This window comes from Stigmatopora argus, chromosome 2 (assembly GCF_051989625.1).
Source record: "Stigmatopora argus isolate UIUO_Sarg chromosome 2, RoL_Sarg_1.0, whole genome shotgun sequence".
Lineage (NCBI taxonomy): Eukaryota > Metazoa > Chordata > Actinopteri > Syngnathiformes > Syngnathidae > Stigmatopora > Stigmatopora argus.
This window is the reverse complement of record NC_135388.1, coordinates 21,347,815-21,367,733: the sequence shown is the minus strand read 5'-3', so window position 1 is coordinate 21,367,733 and position 19,919 is coordinate 21,347,815. Positions and strand designations below refer to the sequence as shown.

The 19,919-nt window shown below is 40.9% G+C and overlaps 1 protein-coding gene across 7 annotated transcripts in view; it reads right to left on the bottom strand.

Annotated features, from left to right (window-relative positions):
* The window catches only part of LOC144091223 (multiple epidermal growth factor-like domains protein 11), a 134,928-nt gene that overhangs the window by 28,352 nt on the left and 86,657 nt on the right, over positions 1 to 19,919 (bottom strand). For all 7 annotated transcript variants that reach the window (XM_077623429.1, XM_077623409.1, XM_077623446.1 and 4 more), the window contains exons 9-14: positions 16,290 to 16,502; positions 15,146 to 15,320; positions 13,190 to 13,310; positions 8,348 to 8,511; positions 8,119 to 8,221; positions 4,632 to 4,778 (exon numbers count right to left, since the gene is read on the bottom strand). In XM_077623429.1, the coding sequence (XP_077479555.1) occupies positions 4,632 to 4,778; positions 8,119 to 8,221; positions 8,348 to 8,511; positions 13,190 to 13,310; positions 15,146 to 15,320; positions 16,290 to 16,502 (923 nt within the window). The remainder of the gene's footprint in view (positions 1 to 4,631; positions 4,779 to 8,118; positions 8,222 to 8,347; positions 8,512 to 13,189; positions 13,311 to 15,145; positions 15,321 to 16,289; positions 16,503 to 19,919) is intronic.

Below are 19,919 nucleotides of genomic sequence, written 5' to 3'. Positions count from 1 at the left end.
AGAGGGTTGGAACGAATTAATTTGTTTTTAGTTCATTTCAATGGGAAACGTTCGTTCGAGTTACGAGAATATCGACATACAAGCTCAGTCCCGGAACGAATGAAGCTCGTATCTCGAGGTACCACTGTACTATTAAACACTTTTTACTAATTTTTAAACCACTAGTTATGTGTTACTTTGTTAATACATGGCAAATTAGAACAAATAAAAAAAAATTCCAATCCAATATCCTGTTTTTGGTATTTTTTCAGAGGGTTGGAACAAATTAATTTGTTTTTAGTTCATTTCAATGGGAAACGTTCGTTTGAGTTACGAGAAAATTGACATACGAGCTCAGTCCCGGAACGAATTAAGCTCGTATCTCGAGGTACCACTGTTTTACTCTTTCGTGATTATTTATTTATCTTGACTATTTAGTTATTATTCATTTATCATTATTATATATTGATTTTCTATGTGTTTGCTTGTTTGTTGTTGCGTCCATAGACTCAGCGAGTGGTGCGCTCTCAACAACTTGCCGTCTCCAAAACGATAGAAATCATCCTGGACTTCAGACGGAACAAGCCTGCTTCACTCTGCTGACCTCACTTGGACTGCTTATTTATTCATTTCTTATTTAGTGATTATTTATTTGTCTGTCTGTTGTTATTTGTGCACTGTGGTAAAAGCTTTAAATCTCATTATACTTGTGTAATGACAATAAAAGCATTAAATTCAATTCAAGTCAATTTAGAGAATGGCTGCATCGATACCAACTGCCAAAAAGCAGGAATCCCGGGCTTTCTAGGGTGCGTAGAGCATTCTGCCATGATCTGGGACCAGATCCAGAAGACCAAGCGGGAGAAGGCTGACCTGTACGTCATTTGGCTCGATCTCGCCAATGCGTATGGATCTGTCCCACACCTGCTGATAAGTTACGCCTTGGAGTTCTTCCACATGCCTCCCTTGTCAGGAGCGCCCCGTTTTGTCCCTCCTGGCCTGCCGTAGAGGCAGAGCAGCTGGAATCAATCTGTTGATGACTTTCTGAGTTAGTATTTAAACACCAATTAGTTCTATTATCATTGTCGGATCGTTCCTGCAAGCTCCTGCACAATTCCTGCATGTTCCTGGAGATCACTGCGTGAATTCAGTAGCCATGCAGCCAAGCTACCTTTCTCCTCGATACCTCTTGTTCTCCTGTTTCCGGTTTGGTATCGCTTCCGTTTCACAAGTCCTCGTTGTTTTGTAAGATCCCTTCTGAGTTATTAAAGATGTTGCTTTGAAGCTAATTTCCTCTCCTCATCCTGCTTACCCGCGACTGGGTCCAAATCCATTCCCGATCGCGCCACGACGAAGCGGCGTGATCGTAACATCCTTGCATCAAAAAGATGGTAGCACTGTACTTTAGCGACCTGCAGATGAGCTTTGCCATCTAGGAATCTGGCCAGAGATTACCCCCATTGAGGAGCTCCATGGACGATGTCACCAGCCTTCTTCAGACAGCAGCATGTGCATCTCGACTGCTGAAGAGGATGGACGAGTTGACATCGTGGGCCAGGATGAAGATCAAACCCTTCAAATCCGGTACTCTGTCACTCAAAAGAGGAGTCAGAAACGACAATACCACCTGTATTGTCGGGGGGAAAGAATCCCCTTCCTCTTTGAGCAACCCATCAAAAGTCTTGCGCGGCAGTACACCACAGAGCTGTCTGATAAACAGATGGAGAGCACCATCATGAGACAACTTAGTGATGGGCTGTCCAGAGCCAACTCCCCGGAAAGTTCAAGGTCTGGTGCTACCAGTTCATACTCTACAGAAGGATAATATGGCCCTTGAAAATGAGCAAGTTCTCCTCATCCTCTGTGAGCAAGATGGGTGGAAAAGCCAATTCATTCATCAGGAAGTGGCTGGGTCTACCACGGTGCCTTTCCGAAACGGGCCTCGTTGGAAGGAATGCACTGCAACTGCCACTGCAGTCTATCAGTCTGGGTTACAGGCAAGAGAAGTCTAGGCTGGTTCTCGAGCTAACCAGTCAGTAAGGAACGCCAACATCACAGTTCCCACTGGCTGGAGGTGGAACGCCCAGGCCGAGGTTGACCAAGCCATCAATAGACTGCAGCATCAGGAGATCATGGGCAGAGTCCAGGCAGGAAGAGCAGGGCTGGGATGGGGAGAAGCGCCACGATTCTGGTCCAGAGCTAACTGTAAGGAGAGGAAGGAGATGGTGGTGGCGGAGGTGACAAGAATGGGGGAAGAGCGCTACAAGATGAAGGCCGTGTCACCGACAAGGAAGCTGGACAACCTGGGAGGGAGTTGTCAACCGAAACGTCAGTTGGTCCGAACTGTGGAAGATCCCGCAGGCAAGGATCAGCTTCCTCATTCGCGCAACCTACGACACGCTTCCCTGTCCTCGTAACCTCCACCAATGGATTGGGGAGGAATGCTGCGCACTTTGCAACGCTCCCAACGCTAGCCTCCAGCACATCTTGTCAGGCTGCAAGACTACTCTTTCTCAAGGGCCGCTACAGATTGCGCCATGATCAGGTCCTGAGGAAACTAGCTGAAGTCCTGGAGAGACGCCGACAGAGCAGTAAAAATTCATCACCAGCAGAGATCCACGCCAACTTCGTCACGGAAGGGGGGGAAGAGATACATTAGGCCAAGAGAGGCACTAAGGCCCTTTCCCATGGTCAGGAGTGGGGCATGAGGGTTGACCTCAACAGGCAGCTCCGATTCCCCACTAGATCATCACCACATCACTCCGCCCAGACATTGTGGTATGGTCCTCCAAGGCAAGAGCAGTGCACCTCATAGAACTAACAGTACAATCAGAGGAGGGGATTGAGGCCGCCTTCGAGCGCAAGAAGGCCAAATACTTGGAGCTGGCAGCTGAGTGCCAGGAAATTAGCTGGAAGTGCACTATCTACCCAGTCAAGGCTGTCAACAACACGCCTCCTGGGTGTCTGGAGGCAGCCTGAGGAAGGCCATAAAAGAGCTGGCAGAGGAGGCAGAGAAAGTCAGCTTTTGGCTCTGGCTTAGGAGGAAGGACAGGAGCTGGGGAAACAACAGCTAACCCAAACAACGGCTGCAAGAGACAACAGCAATCAGCTGCAGGGGGTGAGAGGGAGACGTCTCTGTCACTGCTCCGCCACCAGGAGATGTTCCAGGATTAAAGGAGCGAAACATCAATAAACAGTGGTTCCTGGCTGATGACCCTACAGCTAACCCATGGGCACAATATCAAAGGGTTTCATAAGATGAAAATTTGTGGAAGCATTTTTAAGGAGAGGTACCACTGATGTAAGCATTTTGCAAAATCAGATTGTTTCTTGACTTCAAAAGAGAGAGTACGGTCCAAAGACAATATGTGGAGCCTCATGTTCTCCCCGGCCTGCATGGGTTTTCTCCAGGTACTCCGTTTTTTCAACACATCCTAAAACATGCTTGATAGGCTGATTGAACGCTCTAAATTGGCCCTAGGTATGAGTGTGAGTGTGAATGGTTGTCCATTTCCTTGTGCCCTGCGATTGACTGGCACCTGGCGCCCGTTGTTGGTAGGGATAGGCTCCAGCAACCCCTGTGACCGTTGTGAGGATAAACGGTTCAGAAAATGAATCAATATATCAATATGTCTTTGGAATGTGGGAGGAAACCGGAGTACCTGGAGAAAACCCACGCAGGCCCGGGGAGAACATGCAAACTCCAGACAGGTGGACCGACCTGGATTTGAACCCAGGACCCCCACTGAGAGGCCGACGCGCTAACCACACCACCGCTGGACCGCCCGGTGTCCACTAATGTTAAAGGTAAATCTTTTATTCTTGCTAGAACACATTTTTTTCATTTTTGCTGTAATGACAGTTTACTTTGTATGTGGCATGATTTGAGCGGCGATAAATTTATAATCCACCAATATGTTGCGATAAAAGACGATCAATGATTATCAATTGTCACTGGTTAGGTGAAACGTCAAACTCAAGGCCATTTCATTTAGTCTTCCCTGAAAGCAAATTATATAAATCAACTTCATGTTTCTTGTTCAAATATCATAATTGAACATTGATTGACTTGATGCTTGAGATGTTTTTGATTACCATTCTTAAGAGGAATTGCAATCATTGATAGAGCATTTAGCCGAGGTAGACAGGTATGTAAGAGAGAATCTTGAAACATGGATAATGGTTGTTGTGAGACAGCCAATTGAATTGAATTGAATGCTTATATTGTCATTATGAGATAGAATGAGAGCGATGAAATGAGAGCCCAGTAGAAGGTAGCAATGTTCTAAAGTGAGAATCAATGCATACGCGGCAATGTTTTCTAAATAAAATAAGGGATAAGGAAAAGCATTTACTTGGATAACTTGGATCTTTTTTCGTATCTCCAGTCACTCATTTGCATATAAAAAAAATGTTAACCTGAAAATTTAGTACCTAGAAGCATTCGTAAGTAGAGGTAAGACATTGTCTTGAATTTGAAAAAAAATCATATTTTATTTTACGCTAAAGTAGGGTTCGGTGAATGCGCATATGAAACTGGTGGGGCTCGGCAGCTCCAACAAGGTTAAGAACCACCGCTCTAAATGAATTTAAAAAAAACACTTTTGATGTAAGTTCTTTGTGTGTGGTGGGAGTGTATTGGGCGTTCTTACTTCGTTTGCAGTTGGTGCCACGATAACCAGGAGCACATGCACATGTGCCATCCTCAGGGGAGCATGAGCCTCCATTCACACAAGTGCAGCTGTAAGAACAGTTGGGCCCCCAATGTCCCTCCTCACAAATACTGTCACAATGGACACCTTGGAAACAAACACATGCACAGCAAACCCTCTGATTAGGTTGATCAAAGGTATTTCATGTTGGAATAACAACTTTAAAAGACCTTTGATGGAACTGAAGTGTCAACGAATTTAGTGTTCCAAAGATTTTGATGAAAACAGACGGCAGAGCAATTATGAATTAACAGCAAAATTGGATTGGTGTAAACTTTTGGATGGAGAGCCTAGAAAATCAGAAGTAGTTTGTTTTTGCATTGACATAAAAGGTCTCACTGTCATTGGCTGCTTAAGAATGGAAAACCCCATAAGAGAGTGAACCCCTCACAGGACTCAAAAATGTACTGCAACACTCAAGACCTATCCTCACTCTTAGCCATCACGTCCGCTGTGGGTAAATCCAAACCATGGGATGACTGGCCATTGGGCATACTGGGGCAATGCCCGGTGGGCCGGTAAAGCTATTTATTAATATATATATAATTAAAAACATTCTCTTGCGACTGGCTGGCCACAGATTGAGGGTGTCACCCGCCTCGTGCCCAAAAGTCAGCTGGGATAGGCTCCAGCACCCCGCGACCTTTATAAGGATGAAGCGGTTCAGAAAATGAATCAATGAAAAAAGTTTCTCGACCTTGAACCATGATGGACGTAGGTTAAGTTCGTCCAGTGTTTCTCATTCTCTGTTGCGCTACCGCCCCCAGAAAGAATCAAATGTTTTGCACTAGTGCCCCAACTCTCTGCCCCCACTGTTAATAGGATATTTTTGTTTAAAATTCCAAGGACTCCTCTGCATTGTTGGGGTTTTGTGGTTTTGGCATTTTGCCTTGTGTGTCCTGTTCATCTGATTGCCCTTTAGTTTCACCTGCTGTGTCCTTCCTGCTCGCCTTCCCTCGTGTGAATCAGGTGTTTCAAATGCCTTGTCAATCCCTGTTGGTGTATTTAAACCCTGTGTATCCTTCAACCCAGGTCAGAGTATTGCTTGCGTTTGGCATGTGTTATGTTAGTATGCCGGAGTACACGGAGAAAACTCACGCAGGTCCGGGGAGAACATGCAAACTCCACACAGGTAGACCAACCTGGATTCAAAACCAGGACCCCAGAACTGTGAACTGTACAAACTTGATTCCAAGACAAGAACACAAAGTGAACACATAACATAGAACAATAACACAAATTAAAACACACATGGACAGAACATTTAGACAACTACAGACCAGTCTGGGCCCCTCTCCTTCCACCCTTCAGTGGCTTCCGGGTCTCAGAGAGGGCCTTGCTCTCAAGGCACATCTACTTTTAAGACTATATTCAAATGAACAAGTGGGTGTAACTCAGGTCATGTCCTGTTCCAAGGAGATGAGTTGAGAACAAAAAGGTGTGAACTCCCCTTGCTCATCACAATAGCCAGGAACAGAGCAACTATTCCGTCTCCTTTTGGACCCCCCCCTGCTTGAGTAACTGAATTAGTTATGTAAAAGCGTAAATTCCAGAGACGTTCTATCTCCAGACCAAAAGATAGCTAAGAACCTACATATAGATACACATTATTTAAAGCAATGAAAGAATACATGTGATTATAAGAAATATTTCTCTTCAATATTATATTTTAGTGATGAAACGTTGCAAAAGATAATAAACACAGTTCATTGCTAAAGTGGTAATTACTGTCAGTAGTAAATGTACTGCAAATTTTGTCAAAACCCAAGAATCCTCAACATAAGCTTGAGTTTTATTGCTCTTTAATCATTCTCATGTCTCTGTCTTCCATCAGTTTTACATTTGTGTCGTAAGAGAGCGTCTTAAAGAACGGATCAGAGCTGCCAATGTTCACAGAGGACAGTCTGGAAACTGTAGTACCGACGAGAATCACAGCACATTAATTCATATTTATACACAGACAACCACATACACACATGCGCACACACACACAGACACACACTCACAGCAGGAGAGCACAGGACAAGTGTGCAAATACAAAATTTCATCATCCCTACTCTATAACTTGGCATAAGAGCTGCTCATTAGAAAGTTCCTTTGACATAGAGTATGACAGAATACGAGAGTGAAGTGTCAGTAGGCATTATGACTCAATTAATAAGCACTTTGAGTAGAACCGTAGGTGGAAAGCATTTGCTCTCATGTTTAGACTGTTTGTAGTTCAAACAGAATTGGGTTCTGGCAGAATTCTGATCAGATATTTGCTTACAAATAAGATTAAACATGCAGCATGACGATTAAGTGTTTAATAAATCTGCCTGTCTGTAGGTTTTGGCCTCCAATATTGTGTGGGTTTTTCATGAATAGTACTTTATCTGTTTACATAGGTGTTCTAGTTTCTTTCATCTTCTCCATGACCTCGCTAAACTATGGGCAGAAAGTAAGGTACAGCCTGAACTGGACGACAGCCAATCCTATGAACCTACATGAAAGGTACATTGAGACGCTAAATGTCTCATGAATGTTAAAGTAATTTGAATAGTTTATTATTGTAATGGTGCGGTCCGGTGGAACAGATTGGTTATCGTGTTAGCCTCACAGTTTTGGGGTTGAGGGTTCGATTCCAGGTTGGTCCTCACTGTGTGGAGTTTTCATGTTCGGTGCGGGTTTTCTCCAGGTACTCTGGTTTCCTCCCACCTCCCAAAAACATGTATGGTCGACTGTTTGACCACTCTAAATTGTTCTTAGATATCAGGGTGAGGGTTGGCTGGCAACCAATTTAGGGTCCGTCCCACCGACTGGCCAAAGTTGGCTGGCATAGGCTCCAGGAAAATTAATGAATAAATGATCTCAATGACTCACCAGCAACCCAAATGAGAAGAACCAGAAAAAAAATGCATGGATAGCTGGATCGAACACAACACAACACAACACATCCATATTCCGTGGTGCAAAACTGGTTTTCCTTTTTGTACATCTGCCCTATGGATTGCCTTTCAACATACAAGTTATAAACTGTTAAATGACCACAATAGTTACAGACATTCATCAAGGAGCGGTAACTTGAGAAGGGAAAATACCATAGATTTAAAGTAGATTTTTTAAAGTAAGGCCGCTGCTCGTAGATATCGTTACGTGAGGCAGATGCATCAAGAAAGACAGAGCCAGGCTGTTCTCAAAAGCAACCTCTGCAATACTCAAACACCCAGACGGCCACATTGGGAACCATCTCATATGCCTGTCTCAAATTTGTCTCATACATTAAGGCAAAAAATTGCTCTGAATTTTCCTCGTATCTCAAATTTCTTGTCAGCCTTAAGTTATCGTGGCCATGTCAGGTTTACATAATGTGCAATATTCGAGGGATTACTGTACTGAGCAAAATTACATTTGGAAGAAAAAAAGCCAGATTTGCAGTATGACTTACCTTTCCAACCCGTGATACAGTGGCAAGAGCCACTTTCTGGATGACAGCTATCTGAATTTGCACAGTCACATCTCTCTTTGCAGTCCAGACCATATGATCCGTCCTGCGAGCCATAAAACAGATATACTTTGGTATAGAAACATTTTAAATTTCCTTAGGTTTTTAAACAATAATAAAGTTAAAAAATAAAAACAAGATATGTGAAGGAGAACATTATTTTAACACTAACTTGACATGGAATGTCACATAATTCATCCCTCCAGCCAGGAGAGCAGGAGCATGTTCCATTAACAGGGTCGCAAGCTGCCCCGTTAACACACTGACATGTCTGATTGCAAGTTAGACCCCAGGTTCCACTGGAGCATGGAATGGAACAGTCCACTCCCTGCCAACCTAGACCCAAAACCAAATGGATCGTAAGTTAGTCATAGCTCTATTTGCATCTCATTCATTTAAGACTTAAATGACACTAATTGATTTTATTTTTACTTTTTTGTTCATTTTTTAGAAATATAGACACTTGGTATTAGTCATGGGGGATAAAACGATAACGGTAATTATAGACAACTGTTATCGTCATTGATAATAAAAACGTTCAATAAAAGTCGATAAATTTAAGATGCAATTTCAGTAATACCTCGACATACGAGTGCCCCGACATACGTACGAGCAATTTGAGATATGAGTAAAGTTTCGAGCAAATATTGACCTTGAGATACGAGACACATTTTGATATACGAGCATACAGCCAGCTTGTGGTCAACGCGAGGCTGCTTTTGAGAACAACATGGGCACTGTCTTTCCGTCGCAACTCCCTCATGTAATGTCTCTACGAGCACTGATGGAGCGTTGCATTTTTTTCTGTGTTTTTTCCCCCCGTTAGTCAGTGCAGAATGGCAGAGCTTGCTTGCTAATACGAGAGGAGTATACTACTTCTCGTTGGCAAGTGGTTGTGCGTTATCCTATTGTGAGGACCTTTGTGTGCATCATTTTTCGAATATTTTGAAGGGAAGACAAAAGCAAACAAGCCTCGATAGGTTCCTTTTAAAAACTGCATCTGAAAGTCAGGGTGGAGGCGGGGCAAATAGAGCCAACCCGGGAGAAGAAAGGTATAAAAATGTAAAACAAAATTAGAAATCAGTTTAGTGTAAGGTTAGATTAAATATATTTTTGAGTGTGTCTGTATCGTAATCCAAGTTCTTTCAAATTTGTTTATGTTGAGCGTGTTGCCGTTCAAAAAGTCTCGCTTTCTCTCTCTCTGTCCCTCTCTGCCCCTTCGTGAAATCAGTCTAATTTTAGTACTATTAAACACCATAACCACTAGTTATTTGTTACTATGTTAATAGATGGCGAATTAGAACAAATAAAAATGTTGTTCCAATCCAATATCCTGTTTTTGGTGTTTTTTCAGAGGGTTGGAACAAATTAATTAGATTTTAGTTAATTTTTATGGGAAACGTTGATTTGAGATACGAGTAAATTGACATACGAGCTCAGTCCAGGAACGCATTAAGCTCGTATCTCAAGGTACAACTGTACATCACCGGAACTCCAAAACTAGCGGAGGCACTGGAGTGACGGGAACGCTAGTTCCTGACCAACTTTCAGGAGAAGAAGGAGAAGATGGCAAACAGCTAATCATTTAGCAGGGATAGCAGTGAAGCAGAGGATACAGATCATGAAACCAAAAGGACTGTAACACAGCTAAAATGAGATGCAGGACAAAACCGGACCTATCCACTAAAATTTACAAGGGAAGTCTTCCTGTTGTGTACTTTGTCTGTACTTATGAATCTGAGATTGAAAAACGTAAATTTTTCTGGGCCAATACCGATTATTTCAATGGATATTTGGAGCTAATCTTCATTTGCAGTAAAATTGTAAAAATTGAACTCATCTTATTTGTATGTGCGTGCTTGCACGTTAACACACAAACTCCCCAAATTTGCGTTATTGACTGTGTGTGTGTGGGGAAAGTCCTGAGTTTTCCTTGGGAGGGGAGCTGAGACGCAACAATGTGGGCCGAATTGAACCATAGTTGTGTCAAGTCTCTTGATATGTTCAACATAAAAGATCCCTTAACGACGAGCTACCTTGACAGCGCTCCACATCGTACCCTCCCAAACCCTCAAGTCTACAGGTTCACTTTCAAGACATCAGTCCACATGACTCTCAATCCTCTCTCTAACGTGAATACAGCACATCCCAAAGAGGATATTGATTGGTTAACATAGGGCTTGATGTCAAGGGAAGCCTATAAGAGAAATTCTAACATTTGAGGACAGCCTGTAATTCTTTTCTTACTTGATAAAAATGAGTTACCCCATTTTATTCAAATAATGTTTATAAAAATCTAAAATTATTGTTAACTATGGTTAAAATGGGTCTAGTTCATCCAACTATTTTATTGTATTTGAAATGCTCACATGTGAAGTAAATTTACATACTACTAGTTTATTTTTGTGATGCTGAAAATAGTCTGCTTGCTAATGGTTATGATGTCTTCGATTTATTATTACTGTGATCCTTCACCACTTCGCGGCTTAAACATTCGCAGCTTCAGTACATTGCGTTGTTTTATCTTAAGTATAATCCACGCTTCAACTCAAAAATGGTAATGAAAATGGCAGAAGTGAGGGCATCGCTTCTTCGGTGCTGAAATGGGTGGCACTCAGTGCAGAATAAGTGAAATTTCACTTGAGAAGAATGACGCGCCGATAATACAAACAGCATTGTGCCTATTTTTGGATTAGATTACATACACAGAAAGACTAAATCGAACCTCTTCCAGCATTGTATGAATTTTGAATCAGCGTTAAAAATGCCTCTTAAGCGTCCTGCATCATCTAATGCATCACAAATAAATCGACCATGTGTTGCATACAAAAGGAAGAAGCAAACATTTGGTAATCACGAGGAATAAAATCATCATTAAGATGGAGAATGCCCTATTGGGAGAAGATGATTCCTCTGGATACCAACATGATTAGAACCAAAGCGAAGACCCTTTGTCATAGCTTAGCTCCTGACGAAGACAATGAAGATGAACCTCAACCTTGTTCCATTGCCGCGAGTGAGCCTCCCGTATTGGAAAGCCTCCTTGGCAGACCAAGAGGCAGCCAAACGCTACGTCGAGGGAGAGTTCCTTCATATAATTCAAGAGAATGGTTAGTTATCTTCCTGGACTGAGACTGGCCTTTTTTGAAGAGGATGCCTTCACGGACATTCTTATTCAAAGATGAACTGAACGTGCGGATCATCATCATGTGCGGGTATCTGGCTGTCTTAATGGTAAAGCCCCCTTAATCTACAAGATCGACCGTCTTCCTGCTTAAAAAAAAACAAGAACAAAGCCTTGCTACCTGTTTACTGGATGAGCAACCGGAAAGCCTGGATTACGAAAGCCGTCACAAACTGTCTCATCCCGAATGTAAACCTGTACCTCGTTGAAAGGGGGCTCCCATTTGAGGTCTGGAGTCTGCAGGAGGATTTGAATTGAAGTAGATTGAATGCCTTTATTGTCTTTCTACATTTATAATGGACTTGAACTAAAACTCACATTAACCTGTTTACTTTCTTTTATTTATATCAAGCGAAGAGAAACTATTTTCCTTTCATATGCTTAATTCTGTAGTATTTCATAAATACACTTCATGAGAATTGTGCTTGTGTACTTGTATTTTTGTATTGTCGCGAAAACATGTATGGTAGTAATAATAGGGGTGATCCTACTTTGTGGTTTTTCAATTTTCGCGGCCATGTCTGGTCTACATGATCCACAATATTCGAGGGATTTCTATATTGTTAATTTATTTATTTTATAGTGCTCAGCAGTTTTGAAGGGAAATTAATAAAAATAAAGACGCTGGTCCAAATTTCTGCACGTTTTATTACTCTTTACCCTTAAGAGTGTTAGGAGGGATATGTCTAATCCCTTATTGCATGACAGAACAACAAAAACACTTTCATGAATCAGATTTCATCTGCATTTTTGCAAGATAAGTAACGTAGTAACGTTCATAAATGAATAAGGATTAAAGTAATTTATTTAATTAGTTGCAGGATTATGAAGTTTTAAATTTGTAAGACAAAAGACGTGAGTGATATTTATCGTGATAATTATCAATATCGAGCGATATTTCTTTATTTTTTTTATCATGATAAGATTGTTTTCACCCAGGTCTACTTGGTGCAAAACTCTACCCACAGGAGGCTGTACTATATAATTGTGCTGCACAAAAAAACAGATGACTTACATCTGGACATGCAAGGAGAGATTAAATCATTAAATTGCATGCTGAAAAGGTAAACATTGGTCCTTGATGATAGCACATAAAGGCACGTGGGAAATTTCATTTATGAATTAAATTTAGAAATGTAGGTTTCTGACTTTTGAGCAAGAATTTTCTCATTGATTACTATCAGGTTTCAGCTTCATTGCGACTCAGAGACAGAATCAAAGTATTTGTTTTGCTTATTCAATTGCTTGCATATGATAAACTTACTATTTAAACTATTCATGTATTTATTAATTAACTTACTTATTACCTATCTATTTATGTCTAAAATGCCTTTCCTATTCCTGCATCCTCACCCTCTTGCTACTGTGACAACGAAATTTCCCGAATACGCGATGAATAAAGTTATCCAATCCAATCCAATCCATACCCAAAATTATCTTTATCATCAGTTTCAAAAACCTTAACTCTAAAAATGTTTCCAAAAAACCAAAAGGTCATTATAATTTGAGTAGATGCAACGATATGAGAATGTGTTGTTATTGCAGTGTGTAAATGGACTTTCAACTCAATTTTCACCATTTGTTTTTCAAATAACTCTAGATAAATAACACATTTTACAAGTTGTTCAAATTGCTGTTGTTTCATTTCTCTACCATGTTGGCTTTTTATTACTTAATAAAATAATGGGTGAAAAATAAAATCTTTGTTTCTTAATTTGGTGAAAAAAGATAATGCCAACTCTAATAATGCTGTTCAGATACTAACACTCTAGTTTAGTGAACATCAACAGTGTCAAGAGGGGACAATAATGACCACAAAAAAAGGAAAACCTTCTTTGCAGCTGCAAGAGCCATCAACGTGTGAGCATGCAAACTCATTTTGGCAAAAACATGAAGATGTGCAGTTGACTCCATAGAGGCCTGCAGGACAGTTAAGAGAGCAGTCTTCACCCTAGAGAAAAATAGAAGTGAAATGGAAATCAGTGCAGCGTGTAAAAATAGGCGGCTAGGGTTATGAGACAGCCAATAATTTGACAATTTATCCTCCTTATGATGAACTGAGGACCATCACATATGACATTGAGTGACAAGTAGCTAAATGACTGGAATGATCTAAAATTAATACAAAACAAAAGTGGGACTTCTCTTCCATACTTTTACTTTCATCCAAAAACAAAAACAGAATAGATGACAAGGAGTGAACGTAGTGGAGTTTAGCACCGACTAGGATTTTAGTTGATGTACTGCCAAGTACGCAAAAAACTACTCTCGCTGCAGTTCCATGTTGATAATGTAGCATGCAATTAACACAAAGCTGATCGAGGAGCATGGTACTAAAAAGGAGGTATTATAAAGTATTGTCATGTTATTTTTTTGTTTCAAAAGGAAAGAGCAAGTCAGTGTCATCTTAATCTTTTGCTTCCCGTCATTTTAAGCTTGAGTACAAACTGGAAATGTAAAAAAAGGCACCAAGAACACGCATTTGCACCCTTATGAAAAATGTAGAACATTGAAGGCAAAAGTTGGTGTCTATGAGAGAATTTTAAGTGTAACAAACATCAGAAAATAAAGTTGGCTGCACACATTGATTCAGTTTGTTTTATCTTCAGTAATCAGACAATGAATGTTGAATCCATATGTAAGAAAATTAGCAAGCTATCTTCAAAGAAACAAGATACAGTGGTACCTCGAGATACGAGCTTAATTCGTTCCGGGACTGAGCTCGTATGTCGATTTTCTCGTAACTCAAACGAACGTTTCCCATAGAAATGAACTAAAAAACAAATTAATTCGTTCCAACCCTCTGAAAAAACACCAAAAACAGGTTATTGGATTGGAAAAAATGTTTTATTTACTACTACTATTAAACATCATAACCACTAGTTATTTGTTACTCTGTCAATAGATGGCAAATTAGAGCAAATAAAAATGTTTTTCCAAACCAATATCCTGTTTTTGGTGTTTTTTCAGAGGGTTGGAACGAATTAATTTGTTTTGAGTTCATTAGTATAGGGAAACGTTCATTTGAGATACGAGTAAATCGACATACGATTAAATCGACATACAAGCCCAGTCCCGGAATGCATTAAGATCGTATCCCGAGGTACCATCATTGTATATGTTAATCTCTCGAACCTTGGGTTGTTGTCATGTACAGGGTCTTGCTAAAAAGGATTCAAAACTTTCAGTTTTGCATGTTTATTCATAATTTACATTGTTTATACAATTTTTTCTTAAAATTGTTTATTCGTGTTTTAATTTCATGTATTCAGAGAGTAATTTATTTGAAATATCACCCAAAAGGTCACTTTTATTCATTTACATGTTTAACTATTTACATTTCAAAAGATAAAAACATTTCAAGCATTTTTTTCTTGCATTTTTGTACTGAAAATCAACTGAAACAAATTACATTTCAGTGTACCTTTACACCTCTACTATACAAAGTAATTGAACTATATCATAATTGTATAAGTCACAAAGCAGAGGCAAATCCTTCATTCTCTCATTCATCTTCCTTACCATGCCTCCTCGAAAGGGTTGCTGGAGCCTAACCCAGCTGACTTTGGGTGAAAGGAAACTACATCCTAGACTGGTCGCCAGTCAGCCGTATGGCACGTAGATAGACAAGCGACCATGCACACTCACAATCATACCGCCACCAGTGGGAACCGAGCCGGTGCCAAAGTCAGGTGAGTGAACCTCTACGCCATGAGGCGGCTCGAGGCAAATCCTTAAAAATGTTTTTTTGATTTTTTTTAACCTCCAGCATTTGTCTGCACTTACTATGTATCCCGGAGCACATGTGCAGACTCCAGTGACGCCATCACAGTCAGCTCCGTTAGCACAAGCGCACACTTCTTTGCAGCCTTCACCGTAGAAACCTGCAGGACAGGACTCATTGCAAAATAGTCCTGTCCATCCCGCTGCACAGGTGCAATATCCTGTTGAAGGGTGACAGCTGAAAGCAAGCAGTACATTAGAAGAAGAAGCTACATATATTAGCAAGTGTTCACATGTACGATCCAGGAAAAAAAGAACACCAGTCAGCCTACACTTTGATCATAGTGGGATATAGTATTTTTGCGTTTAACATGAACATTTTACGATTTTGAAATGAACATTTGAATGGAAAAGAAAATATATCTTTGTGGAACACTGAAAATATATACCATAGTCAGCACTTTGGTTTATTCATTTGTGATATTTCCCTGTAAAGCTGCAACCACCCTCATTTCAAATACTAAACCATCACATTTTATGAAAAGTACCTGATTAATACTGGACTGATTTGGTTTCCTTTTAACAGCAATTGTGCCATTATTTGGATACAATGTGAAAGGTGCAGAATATAAAGTTTCTCCTAAAAGTGTTGGAAAAAAGACCACCCACCTACAGGAAACAAGTCAGATAAATTTGTGGGAAAAGTGTTTCTATTCTTTTATTTTTTGTTTTTACAAAACACATCTGATTTCTCAACGATAGTACTGTGTGTTCAGATGGGATTGGACTCACTATGCATTGTATTTCTTTTTTATACAAGTTCAGTGCTAAACAAATGTTTGGTCAGCAATTGTCAGCTGTAAGAATGTCTGACTTTGAGTTTCCATCCACACTGTCAAATTGTCCTTGAAGAATATTACTTGCACAGCATTACTGATATATAACTTTCCACGGAAGCATTGCCACGCTGTTCATTAACTTTACATAATATCCTTCCTATTATCTCCAAAAACTGTTGCATTACGATGACCAGCTATTCATCAATTTAGATTCAATCACTACATTCTGGGCTCCTTCTACAATTCAGATTTTTTTTAAACACTGCCTGAACCAAGTCCCAAAAATTGAATCAGCTGCTGCATTTAAAAAGCTCTCTTAGCACATTTATAGTAGTATATATATTGGGTTACTTAAAGCTTATGATCACCTGAGTGTGTTTGCAATTTTGCAGGGGCAGTCCTTGTCACAGAGAAGTCCATAAATTCCCGTTGGGCAGAAGCGGTCTTGGCAGCTTGCACCCTTGAAGCCCTCATTGCAAAGACAGGCACCATTTATGTGGTAGCACTTAGCCCCATTCTGGCAGTCACATTTGTGGGCGCACTGCGGTCCATAGGTGCCCATTGGACATTCTTCCTGGCACCTGTGGTAGAAAAGTAGAAGGGTCAAATATTTCTCATGTACAGCTACTGATTGAAAATAGCACACATAGTAATAATAATAATGACAGTAAAATTGTTACAACCAGTTTTCTCAAGCGGTACCACAGGAGAGTCAATAAATACATGTATTTGATGTGTCATCTCATTTTCTGAACACCTTTATCCTCACTAGGGTCGCGGGAGGTGCTGGAGCTTATCCCAGCTGACTTCGGACCAGAGGCGGGGGACACCCTGAATCGGTGGCCAGCCGTTCGCAGGGAACATGGAGACAGAAAATCACTCACGCTCAGACTAATACCTAGGGGAAATTTAGAGTGTCTAATCAGCCGACCATGCATGTTTTTGGAAAGTGGAGGGAAACCGGAGTACCTGGAGAAAACCCACACAGGCCCTGGGAGAACATGCAAACTCCACACAGGTGGACGGACCTGGATTTGAACCTAGGACCCCAGAGCTGTGAGACCGACGCGCTAAGCACTCAAGCCGCTGAGTCGCCCTGTATTTGATGTGTCAAATTAAAATTCTCTTTTCCTGCCCAGGATTACAGTAATCCCTCGAATATAACGATGGTTCATTTTTATTTATTTATATTGGTTAACACTCGATTAGTGTCCTTGGAAAAGTATATTGTGGCCAGCTTCTGAATGCTCGCTTCTTCTTTCTTCGTATAAGGCACGGTGTTGGAGTAATCATTATTATAAATGTGCTTGCAATGCTTATTTAGGAATATAAAGCCTTATAATATACATGCTTACTATATTAAACAATATATTTGCTTATTAGGAATAGTAATGCTAACTATATTAAACAATATAGTTATATATGTGTTGATCGCTTTTATGTTAGAGTTAGAATTAATATGTGCTTTCAACGAAGACAAACGCTTACTCCAAGGTCACTCTCCAGGACAGCTGGCTACAGCTAGAGACTTAACAATTCACTGAGTCCTTGCTCCGAGGACTGATTACTGGAAGATACGCCTCAACCCTTTCCCCAGATACAAGTTCCAGGATCTACAAGGACTCTTAAACTACTTTGTTTACCTTATAATGAAAATATTATGCAATTCCTCACGCCATTGTTTGGGTGCCTTGTTCAACTTTTATGCTCACTTCGGCCACCTAGGGTGTTATTGTACTGATTACATAAACATGTTTTTCGAGTGTCGCGATTAAATACAATGATTCAGTTACTGCAATTCAGAATGCCTTGTGGACTGAGACGACGTCACAAGGCAACTCCTTGCAAGTTGTAAGCAGCTATGTTGAAAGATGTTTTCCTATTTTAATTAAATATTACTAATAATGATTTAAAAGGTTTGAATCTTTATTGCAACATTTGGTCCTTCGAGCCGGATTCGAACCAGCGACCTAAGGATTTTCAACACACGGTAAATTCATTTATGCCGCAATGGCGTGCTACGCCTTTAGCATAGCAACATTACTGTAGTCAACCACCAATTGTGCAATTTATCCTACTTGAAAAGATTAGAGAAGCCTGTAATTGTCAACATGGGTAAACCTTCTTTAATGTCCTTGCTGATGGAAGGAGATTTTCACTCAAAATCTCTCGATACATGGCCCCATTCTTTCCTTTATCACTCACGCTCACACTCATACCTATGGGCAATTTAGAGTGTCCAATATGCCTACCATGCATGTTTTTGAAATGTGGGAGGAAAGCGGAGTACCCGGAGGAAACCTACGCAGAGAACATGCAAACTCCACACAGGTTGGCCGACGTGCTAACCACTCGCCCCACCGGGCCGGACTGGCTATTGATGTGCAGCATAGTGCAACACATGGCAAAACATCTAGGAATAGGTCTAAAAACCTCTGCTCGTACCATCCGCAGAGCATGGGACTGGTAGAGCGAACAAATGTTACGATAAAACCAAGGCTTAAGAAAACCATGGAAGAGATAAAGAAGCCATGGTCAGAATGCTTATCACTGGTCAAAACGTATATGAGGATAGTACCAACTAGCTCGGGATTAACACCTTTTGAGATAGTTCATGGAAGACCATTCCAACTTCCTCTATGGGAAGGTGAACCATGACCATCTGACGTCTACTCACCTGCCACGAGCACCCCTCACTTAACCTTGACCTCCCAAAGACTTTGCACCTCTACACAGAAGCCACAACGAAAGCTGTTGCCACCCTCATCACAGTGACTGTACTGTCAGTGACAGCCCAGGCATGTCTGAACGCCCCGCCCACAGAGACTCAAGCTGGAAAACAAGATGGTGACATACTCCTATCACAGAGAAGCGTGAAGTGGTATGAGAAGAACAATCCGGAGAACTACTATGCAGAAGATGTGTGGTATAATTTCATGGAGTTCCAGAAGAAACTGATTGTTGTGAATGAAAGTTGTTATGTGTGTAGTCGTATACCCATTTCCACAGGTATCCCGACATCCTGAATTCACGGGGTCTAGGCGTCACACTTAAATCTGCAGTGGTGCAGATGGTCTAAGATGCATTTCTTTTAAGGGGAGTGAACATAACAGTAAGAGATAAGAGATCAAAATCAGTGCAAAATCAGTGCAATTCAAACCACGTGATTCAATCTGGGGCAGTGATGTTCCTGGTGACCATAAATTGTGGTCCACCCCCCAGAAAATCATACTGTCACTACTTCCCCAACTTGGAGTGGGTAAAGTAATGCTCTGTGTAGAGACATTGAACTGTTACATGAGAGTTCATTAACCAAACTGTCAAGGCCTACAGGGTATAGCAGAAGATTTAAAAGCCCTTAGGGAAATGGAGTTGCAGGACTGGATGGTCCTGGATCTGATAACAGCCAAGGATGGAGGTGTGTGCCATAATGGGAGAACACTGCTGCACCTTCATCCCAGATGAAACCAGTACATTATTCTTGACAATGCTGAAATGAAGGCCCCAGTCAACACCATGGCCCAGGATCACTCAGCTGTAGGTGCATCACTGTGGTTGTGGTTTACAACCGGACCATGATTCTCATTGAATTAGCAACCCCCATTCTTGAGATTATGCTACTATTTTGAATTTTTGTGTGAAAGATATGATTCAAAACACAATGCAGCACACGCTAGTAGCTTACAGTGACATACAGTACCACCACATGGCAAACCATACTGGAGATTCTCGCACTCTTTCGCTCATTACGAGGGACGTAGAGGAATTTTCTCGAGTACCACTGAATACATAATTTTTCGCCTCTGCCTTGACAAGTGACTTTGTTATTTTCCATACCCTGTGAAGAGTAACTGTTAATGATATTTGTATTCTAGAACCTGGAGGGGAGGGATACAAATTGATGTGTTTAATGAAAATTCTTTTAAAGTTACTACAGGGGGAAATGTGGAATATGGAATGTATTCTTTTATACTTTTATGTAGTTTAGTCACTAGAAT